The sequence below is a fragment of the Diabrotica undecimpunctata genome, chromosome 6, assembly GCF_040954645.1.
Source record: "Diabrotica undecimpunctata isolate CICGRU chromosome 6, icDiaUnde3, whole genome shotgun sequence".
Taxonomy (NCBI): Eukaryota; Metazoa; Arthropoda; class Insecta; order Coleoptera; family Chrysomelidae; genus Diabrotica; species Diabrotica undecimpunctata.
This window is the reverse complement of record NC_092808.1, coordinates 40,375,624-40,389,909: the sequence shown is the minus strand read 5'-3', so window position 1 is coordinate 40,389,909 and position 14,286 is coordinate 40,375,624. Positions and strand designations below refer to the sequence as shown.

Below are 14,286 nucleotides of genomic sequence, written 5' to 3'. Positions count from 1 at the left end.
GTTTCCTGAATACTTGATGAGAACTTTAATATAAGAAATATATCGATAAAGTGCATTCCAGGGCATTAAAAGAATCTACTTAATGACAATAACAATCTCCATTCTAATTTTTTTTAATGGATTTTCAGATTTATTAGCTCATCAGTTTTTTTCTGAGAAATACTGTGTGTATATTTTAGAACAATACCGTTACAATAAAACTTTTAAAAGTTTAGAATTTCTCATTATTTATGAAATTTTTATTGTGCAAAAGGAATAAAACAATTTTTTAAAAGACTAATCGCGGCATTTGTTTCATTACTCTCTGTCTTAGCTGTAAAAACGTTTACACCTTCAGTGTGATATTTTACTTCCCCTTATTTTTTATCACCCGTTCATCAGCATTTGAAACGGCACATTAAATATGTCGTCACCCTGTACAAGTGTATCACGTACACGATCTAGGTTAGTCTGATGCGGCGGCGGCGTCTTTTGCTCCCTGGAGGGTATTATCTTTATACATGACAAGTGTAGAAGACAAGAGCTCCTTACTAAACTGGAATGCATACTTCATATTAAACATACGCATTTTTGTGTAGACTTTATTGTCGTTTTTTAATCGCTAGGGAGTCACGCAAGGAATTTTCTGCAGTGTAGGTACATTATATTTTATGCAAACATACTATTTTTGTATTTTACTGAATATATGATGTATTCCTAATAAACCAAAAAAGAGAGCAAGTAAAATATGTAATTAATTTAAGGCTTCAAGTGGAAGAATTTAAAAGAGCAAGCAAAATATAGTTTGACCTATGAACTACGGAAGGTATTGTGAGAAAGACACTAAAGGTATTCTGCAACTAAAAAAAAATAATCGATGTGCAAAATCTAAACTTTGGCAACTACTAATAAATAACCACTCATTATAATACGCGCTGTATATAAGCAGCATGACCCCCCTGAAATATTGGATATATATATATATATATATATATATATATATATATATATATATATATATATATAATAACAAGAAAAGGTTAATGCGACTTATTATGAAAAGAAAGTTAGTAGGTATCGGCATAGCTCGTAACAATGGAAAAAAATATAATAAAATATGTTAATAAGATGGAAGGTGACCGTATATACGTATTTATGACTATTGTTCGTCTTCAGTACGTTGCAGCTAAGTTAGAAAAGGACCATGTTAACTTGAGAAAAGATCACTACAGGAGTAATGCGATCAATTTGTGGCACTCATGTTAGAAGACTCTGATGATTCCAGAGCAACAACTAACACATCTCATAATTGGCGTTAACCTTTTCTTGTTGTTTGAAGCGTTCTAAACGTTTGGCATTCCTTTGCTCAAGTAGCTTAGCTTCCTCCGTGGATGTGTTAGTTGTTGCTGTTGAGTAGTCAGTGTCTTCTAACAGTATTGCTACGAACTGCTCATGTACTGAAGATGACCAATAGTCAGAAATACGTATATACGGTTGCCTTCGATCTTATACACATATCGATTTATATAAAAGCCAATGATGACAAGGACAAACGGTGTTGTCCAGTAAGTTAACGACGCCACCTAGGAAAGAAATCTTAACTTCCAACATTTAACATTTCAATCTTATTTTGTTCTTAAAATGATACGGTTGATTTATTGCTAATTCATTCTACAAATTGATGATTTAAATATTGTTAATCAGAAATTTTACTACTTCACAGTAATTAGTTTTTTCACAAAATTGCTAAAAATATAGGTTACTGTAATTGTACGGTAAGATCAATAACGTATAATATGTATATACAGATTGAACGAATTTAAAACGGAACATACGAAATCAATGTATTTCGGCTCAACTCCGCTTTAGGTGGTTGGTCAACAAAAGGTTGTCAAATAATTATATTATAAAAATCCAATACTTCAGCGGGCTGATGGATTCTGAACTCATTCAAGAACAAGTCAAAACTTCACCCAAATAGGTTGCCTAGAATCACTGTGAAAACTAGACTAAACAAGCAGTTATTATGCTGTCAAACCACGATGAAGTTGTCATTTTTTTCGGAAAAATTAACGATCGATAATATGGCTGAAAATTTGCCCAGAGTAAGATCTTGGTATAACTCGACGAAATCCCAAAGGGCGGACGCGAGAGTGGATACATAAGGGGTGGCGGACAGGGGTGAAGTTGCAATTTTTTGGGGAAAAATTAACGATAAGTAATATGCCCGCCATTTTCATGGCTCATTATTTAGCCCCTAAAAACTCTAAATCCAAAAGGGCGGACAGCTGGGTTGGTACAGAGAGCCATAAAACGGGGTCAAATGTACCACTTGCCTGCGCATTTTAGGTCTCGGTAACAATTTTCAAACTGATTTTATTATGATATTTTTATACCGATTAATTTGAAAATTTGTATGCTCACTTCTGTTACTATTCTGAAAAGCGTCAAGTAGAGTTTTCCTCAAAATTTTTAAAAAAAAATTCCGTAAATAAAAATTTTCGTAATTTTTTGAGGTAAAATCTAATTTGTAGAATCCTTTCGATTTTCTGTAAATTATACCATGATTTTTTTCCAAAAATTTTAAAACGATTTTTCCGATAAGAAAAAAAAATTTAAAAAAACTTTTCTAAAACATTTGATAAAACTCTACGTCATCGTCTGAATCTTTTATAGAATATTTTGTAGTTTAAAAATAATATTATGATATTTTTTTTTCAAACTAAAGTCATATTTACTTTACAAATCACATTTTTTTCTTAAATATAAATATTTTACGAATTAATTTTTAATTGAATAAATGTTTGATATTAGAATGAAAAAAAAATATTTTCAATATAATAATCAATTGAAATTATCTGATGATTGATAAAAATTATGAAACCGGTTAAGTAATTTTATTAAATTAAAGTAATTTTATAATGTTAACTATTGAATATTTTCGATATAACAAATAGTAATTTTACTTATCTTTTATTACGATAAAAAGGTTTTTAAATTTATATTGCATAAATAATGGTTGTTCAGATATAAGAAAAATTTGATTTATTATTACATTAATAATCAAATACAAAATATATTATTTCTATTTATCAATAGGTAAAATTCAATTTGTAGAATTCCTTTAACATTTTACAAATAATTATTAATAAAAATCAATTTAATAGTGGCATTATCAATTTTTTAAGTTTTGAAATTTACTTTGTAGATATTTTCAATATGTTTTTTTAACTTTCAAATTGATTGAATTTTTTTTCATTAGTTAATTATAATTTTACAAATTCTGATTGAACATTAATTTTGCATCATTATTATTTTAAAATATTAAAATAATAATGATGCGCGTTCCATTTAGTTCAGTAATTCTAGACGCATGCGCTAAATGTAATAAGTATCAAGATGCTTTTATCCAACTTGGTGAAACTGACTTCGATTGTAATGAAGTTTTTGAAACCTTAGAAACTTTCATATGTCACTTATATGGAACAGGATTAAAGAGAACAATTCCAAAAAGAAAAGTAAACGATGTCAGATTTTCACTATTTAACCGGCAGTTTAAGTGGCATGATGTGCCACTTATACAGGTTTAAAAAAAAACTAAAAAATTTCGATGCTTCAAGCTTATCACCATGTCAAGATGAATTACACCAACATCTACTGCGAGCTCATTATATTTCAAATATTTGGACAAATGCTCATAAAAACGTACCAACAGAATTGATTGTTGAAGAACATGGTTAGGAGCTTGAAGATGAGACATATAAATTCAAATGGTTTAGTGGACCTCAGATGCCAGAATCAGTTCGAGAAGTAGTGATTGAAAATGAAGCAGATAATAAATGTGATATTACTGAAAGTGAAAGTGACGAAGATGATGAATGTGATGCCATCAATGAGAGTGAGAAAAATGACGAAATTTTTAAAGTTTTCCTAAATTTTTTTTTCTTATCGGAAAAATCGTTTTAAAATTTTTGGGAAAAAATCATGGTATAACTGACAGAAAATCGAAAGATTCTACAAATTAGATTTTACCTCAAAAAATTACAAAAATTTTCATTTACGGAAATTTTTTTGGAAAATTTTGAGAAAAACTCTACTTGACGCTTTTCAGAATAGTAACAGAAGTGAGCATACAAATTTTCAAATCAATCGGTATAAAAATATCATAATAAAATCAGTTTGAAAATTGTTACCGAGACCTAAAATGTGCAGGCAAGTGGTACATTTGACCCCGTTTTATGGCTCTCTGTACCAACCCAGCTGTCCGCCCTTTTGGATTTAGAGTTTTTAGGGGCTAAATAATGAGCCATGAAAATGGCGGACATATTACTTATCGTTAATTTTTTCCAGAAAAATTGCAACTTCACCCCTGTCCGCCACCCCTTATGTATCCACTCTCGCGTCCGCCCTTTGGGATTTCGTCTAGTTATACCAAGATCTTACTCTGGGCAAATTTTCAGCCATATTATCGATCGTTACTTTTTCCGAAAAAAATTACAATTTCATCCCTGTATAGCCACCTCCTGTACCACGAGGGGCATCCGCCTGTAAGGCAAAGTCTTAACCCAGTTACAATGAATATATTCCAATAGAGAAATGTCATATCAGTTTAAAATTTCGCCTCTATCTCTCCGACTATTAGGCAAGCTCCTCTTTCCTTTATCTAAGCAGTCAGATATTTCGGATATTTTGAGCGGTGTTGCCAAACTCATTCCTCTAGATGTTTTTTTAAATAAGGTGTTAACCATAAAATATTTACAGGAAAGAAAGGAAATAACTACAAACCATTAAGTTTATTTTTGTTATTAGTTTGTTGTAGTAGATTGGTAAATACAATGAAAAATATAGGCAAATATCCGATTTATTTAAAGATACGAAGAAGATATAACTCTCAAAAAGATCCGCAAATCGGATTATTACACGGCGATTGGCAACATTTACTTTGGGCGGCGCTATAGACGTCCTAAAAGGAGACAAATGGTTGAACGATATTTTATACAATGTCTATCACCGGGTATGGATTTATTTTTGTCCAAGTTTTATATTGGTCCACTATTTCAAATGCAGTTCAAACAGACATATATTAAATTGTATGTTCCGTTTTAAATTCGTTCAATCTGTATATTTATTTCATGTCATTGAGTAAGATAGACATACACTTACTATAAAAATAAAATGACGTTTAGCAAACGTCAACGCTTTACCAAAATAAAATAAGTTTAAAAGTAAATAAGATTAAATAAAATTAAATAAAATTAAATAAAGTTGAATAAAGGTAATATAAGTAACAGAAATAAATAAAATTAAATCAATTTAAACAGAATTACGTAAAATAAATAACAATTAAATATAATTAAGTAAAATTGCATCTGTAAAAGTTTTACCTGTAAAAACACTGCTTCATTTTCTTTTTGCTTCATTTCTCATATAAAATTTCATAAGAAAATGCTAAGGTTTATTCTGCTCATTTTTTGAGCGCTTTATGGTGGGGGTAGAATAGTTGGTAGGGTCGTGACGTATATTTGCCAAATAAGAATATCAAGGAATATGTCTTTACTTTGGTATCAATAGAACCAGGCAATATCCTAGTATAAATTAAATAAAATTATTTGGTCTTTTTAGTACAACTAGTTAAAGGTCCCGTCATTTCGGAAGGCATCTAATTTGCATATTATGAGGCATGTCGAAATTGTATAAGAACCGCCTTTGAAGTTGGTGATTGGATACTGAAATTTTAACTAAAAGACAGTGGTGTGCACTATTTAGTAGATACAGCTAAAACATATTATACTGAATAAAGGCGATTTTTTAGTTTTCAATAATTTTGAACATATAGCCAACATTTGAAAAATTATCAGTAAGATATTTGATGGGACAAAAACAATAATACCTTCGTAATACGTTTTACCTGAACAAAAAAACTATTGTTATTGTACAAAAGAATTATTAAGTTCTGAATATTGACAAGTTTAACAAAAGGGATTTTTAAAATAGCAATTAATTGTCAAGCGTATTTTCCAAAATATCAAATACCAATAAAATACCAAAATATTAAAGAGTGACGATAATTATATGCTAATGAACGGTCCCAATTACATGTACCTAGAACTTCTACCTGATTTAATTCTTTTCTTGGAAGCCTTTTAGTGATATAATAAAGTCATTTTTATGTCAACACTCGCTGTCACTATCGTCACTTCCTAAGTTTATCATAATGGGATTAATATCTTCTTGACGGTCTATTTGGACTTCGGATGTTAAACAACTGTCTTCTATTTTAATTGCATGATGACATCGTTTTCTCCACTCATCTGGGGTTATTTCGGAAACTCGTTTTTCCAACAGTTGTCTCACATCTTCCAATTTGAAAGTTATGTTAGTTTGTGCGATATTATTTTTAATCGCAGCCCATATTAGCTCTATCGGATTTAAATCCGGATGGTATGGAGGTAACCGTAAAGGAGTGTGACCATATTCACGCAAAAGTTCATCGAATTCATACCTTTTGAAACGATTTTTATGGTACTTAATCAACGCATACAATTCGGGTTTAAAACTTTGAGGGTTAAATGTTATATTGTTTTTAATCAGCCAATCAATCATATCTTTTATTTTTGGAATTACTATTAGGCGGAGAATTCACTTGCTCCGAATGGTATGAGGCATTATCGCAAACGATTACTGAGGTTGGCAGTAAATTTGGAATTAGTTTTTCCTTTAGCCATTTGCGGTAATTCGTGGCATTCATTTCTAAGTGGTAGTCACTGGATTTACTACCAGACTTAAATATTAAAAGCGCGTTTGGAATAAATCCCATTTCACCACCAGCATGCACTATTATTAAACGTTGACCATTCGAAATGTTCATCAGTAACCCTTTACTAGAATTATCATTCCAAGTTTTCGACAAAGTATGTCCACTGTGTACATATGTCTCATCGAGGTAAACAATGGGTCTGTTTTCGTTTCTTTAATGTTTGATAAGTCTTAAATATTTGATTCTCCAAGTCCGTATTTCCGCCTTTTCAACCAACAATTTTCTGTTGTCCCGTGCTCTTCTCCAACGGAAATTCATATTTCGAAGAATTCTTCGAAACGAGGCTTCTGATACTTTCATGTCCAAATCTCTCTCAATTTTGTTCTTCAATTTATTAACAGTAACACGACAATTCTCTGTTCTATGAAAATCATGAATTATACGCCGAATATCTGTAATTTCATATTCTGGTAAATCTGTCACAGGTGACTTTCGTAAAGGTCTCTTTAAAGAAAATTCAATTTTGTTTTTATTATCTAGAGACCGTTTGCTCTCTTGTAGTATTCTGGATACGGTCCGTACAGAAATGCCTATAACGACGGAAATATAATCAGCGTGTAAGTAAAATTAAAGATGCAGTCAGAAAAGATCTGGAGAAAATGGGAGTGAGAAAATGGGAAATAGTGGCACAGGACCGACAAACTTGAAAGGCAATAGTAAATGCGGCAAATACTCACGAAAAGTTGTAACGCCATTGATAATGATGATGATGACGGAAATAATAATTCAAAATAATTGGTATATTGCAGAAATAATTCTTTAAATTTTAAATAGACAACATAAAATTGTTCTGAAGCTATTTTCTTGTGGCATTTTAAAGTAATTACTATTTAAATGGGAATAAGCCACAATTATAGGTTAAAGTACGTTTATTGACGTTTCAATTTCCACTTCGGAAATCGTTCTCAATATACAAACATTAGTAAATTACTAATTTTTACAATTTACTAATGTTTGTATTTTGAGAACGATTTCCAAAGTGAAAATTGAAACCTTAATAAAAGTACTTTGACCTTTAATTGTGGTTTATTCCCATTTAAATAGTAATTACTTTAAGACAACATAAAGAAACAAAAAAGTACATTTAGAAGTAACTCACGGCGATATCAGAAAATTAAAAAATGAATAAATATGAGCTTTCTACGAAAACAAGAGCCTATGAACTCTTTCTACACATATGGAAAATGATGACGATCTATTACTAAATGAACTAGCTAGGGGAATAATGATAATTTGGTAAAATTATTTTACAGTAAATGTGGTTATTATTTTACAAAAAGTTATGGTAAATAAAAATGAAGTAGTAGTGGAAACAAACCATGGAATTGTAGATGACCACATAGTAATAGAACTACCTACAGACCAAGAAGTAGTAAACAAAATAACGAAGTAAACGTAATATTAGCTAAAAATAACGACTGTAACGAAAGTGCAGAGAATACGATATTTAGGACACATCGAAGGAATGAAAAAAGAAATAATTTGAAAATGCTATTTTCGACACACCCAATACAAAAGAGAAGCGAAGGTAGGCAAAATGGGGTACAAAAGCAGAGTATGAAAGATTGACAAACAAGTGACATTGAGAACTAAAAGTAAAAAGTGTTGGAACATTGAATTTGAATATCAAAAATTAATACTAAATGCCTTGTGAATGAAACTCCTTACCTGTTGCTTCAGCAGTCTTATTTTTTACCATTAGCAGAGTGTCCATTTCACTTTTCATATTTTTAATATAATTATACACATTAAATATTATTTGACGACCCTGCTCTTTAATAACGCTACGCTTTTTTCCGTCCATTTTCAGCAAAATTGTTCGAAAATAAAATTATCTAATATTTAACACACACAACTTGTTCTCAACTGCAGTGCTGCAGTACTGAGTATTGAAATTATTTACTGCTAAGGCGTGGCTTAAGTAGAAATGTCAAATTTTGACCTCTGCCCAGTGCGATAATATGCAAATTAGATGCCTTCCGAAATGACGGGACCTTTATTTGAACTTTTAATTTGGTAAAAACAGTGTTCGTCAACTTAATACTGTTTATACGTTTATACACTCAGAGTTTGTGAACTAATCGGTTTGGCTCTAATCGGTCTTTAGATCTATCTATGAAGGAGAGTTCCATAAAGTGAACATTTCATTTAAAAAACCTAAAGTAGATACGTGCCATAAATGTGATGTGCTTGGTAATAAAAAACTTAAAGTTACTGAAAGCTAAGATGAGAAAACTAAAATAAAAGATGAGATAAGTATTCATCACACTGCTGCAGACAATGCATATTGTAACGATACGATCGTTAATAATTTAACATTTCGAACGTTAGCAAAATTACAGTCAAATAATGAAATCTAATTCTTACACTAGTTCGTTCGTTTAATTACAGTGAATATTTCCGAAATTTTGTAATGCTTGATATTACGATACTCCCTTATTACTCCTTATTTTAAGCTACCACTGATACTGATATAGTCTTTAGTCACCACACCATGATATGTGTGTCTTTCATATGCAACGTAACAATTTTGTTTCTCTTTTAGTTTTGCTTTATACTAACAACTTCAAAGTGTTTCAAACGATATGTGAGTTTGGTTTTAGAAATTGTCATTTAGATCAAGGAAACGTTTCTCAGAATACGTTGAGTACTGTTATGTTAACCTATTTATGCCCAGCGGTTTTAAAAAACAATATGTCCCTAAGACATAAAGAAAAGATATAAAGAACGGCTCAACAGGTGCGCATCGTAAATGCTATAACGCGTTTTTATACAGCAAAATAAAATCTTATTTTTTATTTTATTATAAATAAAAAAAATTATTGTATTGTATAATATCGTCGCCGTGGATGTGAAGAGAGCTAACCAACAAAAGTCAGTTTCGAGATAATGAGCATTTTAGATTACCATGTCCAGGATAAAATACATTTTAGCTTATAACTTTCCAGCTCATTGAACTATTCTTAAAATTTTTTTAGGATTTATCAAACAAATTGTTACCTACTTTGTACTGAACCAAACACTAATAAAACATTGATTTATATGAGGGTAGAAGGGTTTCGTTTACTTAGCTCCATTCACCACTAGATAACTTTTCACTACTTATTTTTTTTTTGTCATACTGGTTTTTTGTTGTGTGAGAAGATCTAAGTCTACGAAATTAAATGATACAAGGTAATACAAAATAAGTATAATAAATAACACAAAAGTATAATAAATTTAATTTATCCGAATTCCGAATCGTCTGCAGCGATTCTCTCTATTGGTTTTAAAAGTCGGAGGTAGTAATCATGGTAGGTGGCTGGGATAGTACTTGACCTACAAAGATCTTGTAGATCTTTTAGTTTCTGAGGCTCTATTCCTAAAGCAGAAGGATAAAGTTTCGGAACCTCACTGAAAACATTGTTGTCAACTCGAGTGTTTCAACGAATGCACAATTGTTTGAAGTCTACCTGACTAAGTTGTATTTTATAGAAGATTATAATATCAAGGTGTTCTTTTCTAGATTGCAGCCATTTGATATTTAGCCACTTCATAACATCGCCATCGACTGTCTTTGTTTTGTTAATAATTAATTTTTCGCTGTAAGTTTTAAAATCTATAAAATGACTGTAATCTAATTCCTTAACGACGTGTAGAGGGTGATTTACTTTGGCTGTTCTTGCCACTGTGTACCAGGCGTCAGGCACATACATATATATTTATTTTTCGTCCCCTACATTCAATCGCAGAATGAACGCTGTCGCATTCCATTTTGGAATGTCCGGATTCCATGAATTTTTGATTAATAATTTGCAAATTATCAAAAGAAGACAAAGCTTTTATAAACATTGCAGATAAAATGGAATTTCTATTTTGACCTATTACAGTATCAGAATAAAATGTTACTTCACTCACTTCAGATGGTAGCTCAGAAAGCATGTTCCATAAGCATGTAGCTACTTCTGATGATCCTTTTGTACCATTCAATGCATGCCACATGTAGTTAATAGCAACAGTAGTTTTGAGATTATACACCGTAAAATTATAGGTATTTAGTTTCTGTTTATAATATAATTGCCCCACGTCCAATTGGGAAGTCAGTAAAAGCTTTTTCATATGCATAATGAAGGTGCTGAAAATATTATCAATTTTAGCACGATCTTTGTCAATTTTCTTATGCTCTCTAGCCTCCTTCTTTCGAAGTTGATGTAAATTGTATTCATCTTGATGTTTTTCTTTTTCGTCTTCGGTTTTATTTGTGAATTGCGTGCAAAAGCTACATTGGTCTTTTTTTGGTTTATGGAAACCATAGTTAAATTAGGTGCTGAATATATGTTTATAATAATAAAACGACACTGAATCATCTTCCTGATACTCTTCGCAGTATTTTAAATAATCCTGGTAAAGTCGTTTTTCAGATAAACCAGAAAGTAAGTATTTCCTTTTGGTTGAACTTCGACAATAGTGAGAATCAATCACCGGTAGTGATTTAATGTGATTACATACTACCTCCTTTTGATTATCTGGGATTGTATTATTTTATTATTACTATTTGTGATAAATACGACATTGTACGTTTTTAATTTGATTAAACTTTTCTTTGCAACAAGATTTTACACTCAAATCAATGTGCCCAATCAGAAATATTATTATCATCTGTAGATCGTACACGTACACCCACTTGTCTTAAACCTAAGCTCAATTACATAAAATTGTATATCAATATAAATGAACAGCAATAAAATTATCTTACGATTATAACTACTCGCAGACAAAGAAGCTTTCAAATAAAATAAATTTAATAATTGTTTCAATCGAGTACCATGAGATTTTGCTTTAACAGCAAACCCCAGCTAACGATAAGGTGACTAATCGACTGTCGTAATAATTTATCTGTCTGTTGTTATTTGCACACTAAGCTCAAGCGTCTGATAGCTCTGTTCACCACTGACAATATTTTCAGTACCCGGTGGTGGTAAGTGGCATAGATCACTTCACTTCAAAAAATAAGGATTGTGAATTCACTTAGCGTCCTTTCACACTTTAGAATATAAACTATTTGAAACAACATATTCACTTAGATCTCTTCACTACATTATAAAATCTTTCTTTCTGATTGCGATGCTGCAGTTAGCTCATTTTTAAGAAAATGTGGGTTAGCTCTCTTCTCATCCACGACGACGATATATATTGTTTGTTTCCTTTAGAGTCCATAAAAACTATATATTAAAAAGAATATTTAACATCACTTCTTTTTTCTTTAAATATCATGTCTCTTATCAAACGTTAATTGTCATCATCTTTATAAGTTCTTAATATGTTTCTCTATCAGCTGCTGACTGAAATAATTCTTTAATTGTAATATGCATAGTTTAACCCGCGATCACTGTCGATGTTATAAAAAATCTAACAAATTCGAATTTACCCTTATATTTTTGATTTTCGGGTAGTTATGATTTAAAGCTTCTAGATATGCCTGGTGATGCTTTGGATATATTGCATTTTAAAGCGAAACAATGGGTTGGAGTGGGAGGTGCGGACTGCGCGGTCGCGGTGCACGTTGGATAAAATCTAACACGACAGTGATCGCGTACTCGCTGTCGAGTAAGGTTGTTGTTTATTTCGCGTAGTCTGTCGAGATTATTTACGCTCGTCTTTTACACTTATTATCTAAAATGGATGAGAAAACACAAGAACAATTGATAAAATGGTTCGAGGATTGTGAGAGTGATGTGGAAATGGATAATAACTCGGATTCAGATGCTCCATCTGGGCATAGTGAACACTGTTCCGATACAGAACAATCTGGGTTGAGTGAGAGTGAGGAAATAATTGAAAGTGAGCCGGTTCCATCCACAAGTGCTTCAAATATAACTATTTTGCCAATTGATATGCCAATCTCTAGAGGAAAAGACAAAACAGAGTGGCTTCATCACAAAAGAACTGATCTCAGAAATAAAACTTCCCGGGAAAATATAATTACGAAGTTTCCAGGCGTAAAAAATGTAGCGAAACGATATAAAACAGCTCTAGATTGTTGGAAATTGTTTTTCCCTGATGAGATAATTTCCTATATTGTTGATTGCACCAATCAAAAATTAGATAAAATGTGGCCATCATACAATAATTCAAAAAACTGCGCGCCAACCGATTTTATAGAAATTAGTGCATTCTTGGGTTTGCTTTATCTGGCCGGAGTCAAAAAAGCTCAGCATTTGAATACCGCAGAGTTATGGAGCACCGATGGAACCGCACCGGACTTTTTTGCGGCTACATTATCAAAATATCGGTATCATATTCTGGTTCAAGCTATAAGATTTGACGACAGCAATTCAAGGAAGGAACGAGCAAAATTTGACAATTTAGCCCCTATACGTCACATTTTTGATGCCTTTGTTCAACAATGCTTGAATACTTACACAATTAGTGAATACGCAACAATTGATGAAATGTTGGAAGCATTTCGGGGTAGATGCAAATTTAGACAGTATATTGCTAATAAACCGGCAAAATACGGGATTAAAATATATGCGCTTTGTGATGCTAGAATGTTCTATACATCTTATATGGAAATTTATGCTGGCAGACAACCCAATGGGCCTTTCCAAAAGCCCAATGATGCGAGTAGTGTAGTAAAACGACTTATTCAACCAATTAATAACTCAGGAAGAAATGTTACTATGGACAACTATTTTACATCGGTTCCTCTAGCCAATGATTTATACGAAAACCACAGATTAACTATAGTAGGTACAATACGAAAAAATAAAGCCCAAATTCCTCCAATGCTACTGGATGTTAAAAATCGGCCAATAAAAAGTTCCATATTTTTGTATGGTGACAAAGAAGGAAATACGAAAAACCATTGTATATTAGCTTCTTACGTACCAAAAAAGAACAAAAACGTACTAATGTTATCAACATTGCATGACGATGATTCCATAGATCCTTCATCCCAAGATCTGAAACCTGAGGTCATTACCTTTTACAACAGTACGAAGGGAGGTGTAGATGTCGTTGATCGGCTAAAATCAGAGTATTCTGTGAGCAGAATAAGTAACCGTTGGCCCCTTACTGTCTTTTGTACTCTGCTCAATATTGCAACTGTAAATAGCCAGATAATTTTTAGAAGCAATACTAATGTAATTTTAAAACGAAGAGCTTTCATTACTGATTTAGCAAAACAACTTGCACTATTCCATGTAACTCGTCGAGCATCTATACCAAGGTTATCTACAAGTCTTCGTCAAAAAATACATAACGTAGCTGGAATCAAACCTCAACCGGCACCGTCAACAGGAAATAATGAAAAACCAAGATGCTTTTACTGCCCAGTAAGAAAAAACCGCTTTACCCAACATCGTTGCAATATGTTTACTTACCTTTTTAGCTTACTTATTCCCTTTTTGTGTTTTTTTAGGCAGTGAGACAGAATAACGTTAAGCAATTGTTCGCAGAGTCTAAGCAAAACAGGGAATACTTTGCTTAGCACAACTTACTTTTTCTTA

General features: G+C 31.8%; 1 protein-coding gene across 1 annotated transcript; it reads right to left on the bottom strand.

Annotated features, from left to right (window-relative positions):
• Positions 1–6,150: 6,150 nt before the first annotated feature.
• LOC140444300 (uncharacterized) lies at positions 6,151–6,582 on the bottom strand. Its single transcript, XM_072536050.1, has one exon. It carries the CDS (start codon positions 6,580–6,582, stop codon positions 6,151–6,153), a length of 432 nt encoding a protein of 143 aa, XP_072392151.1.
• Positions 6,583–14,286: the final 7,704 nt, after the last annotated feature.

Excerpts from the sequence above, each read along its gene's own strand:
- LOC140444300 (XM_072536050.1), bottom strand. The coding sequence starts at position 6,582 with ATGATTGATTGGCTGATTAAAAACAATATAACATTTAACCCTCAAAGT.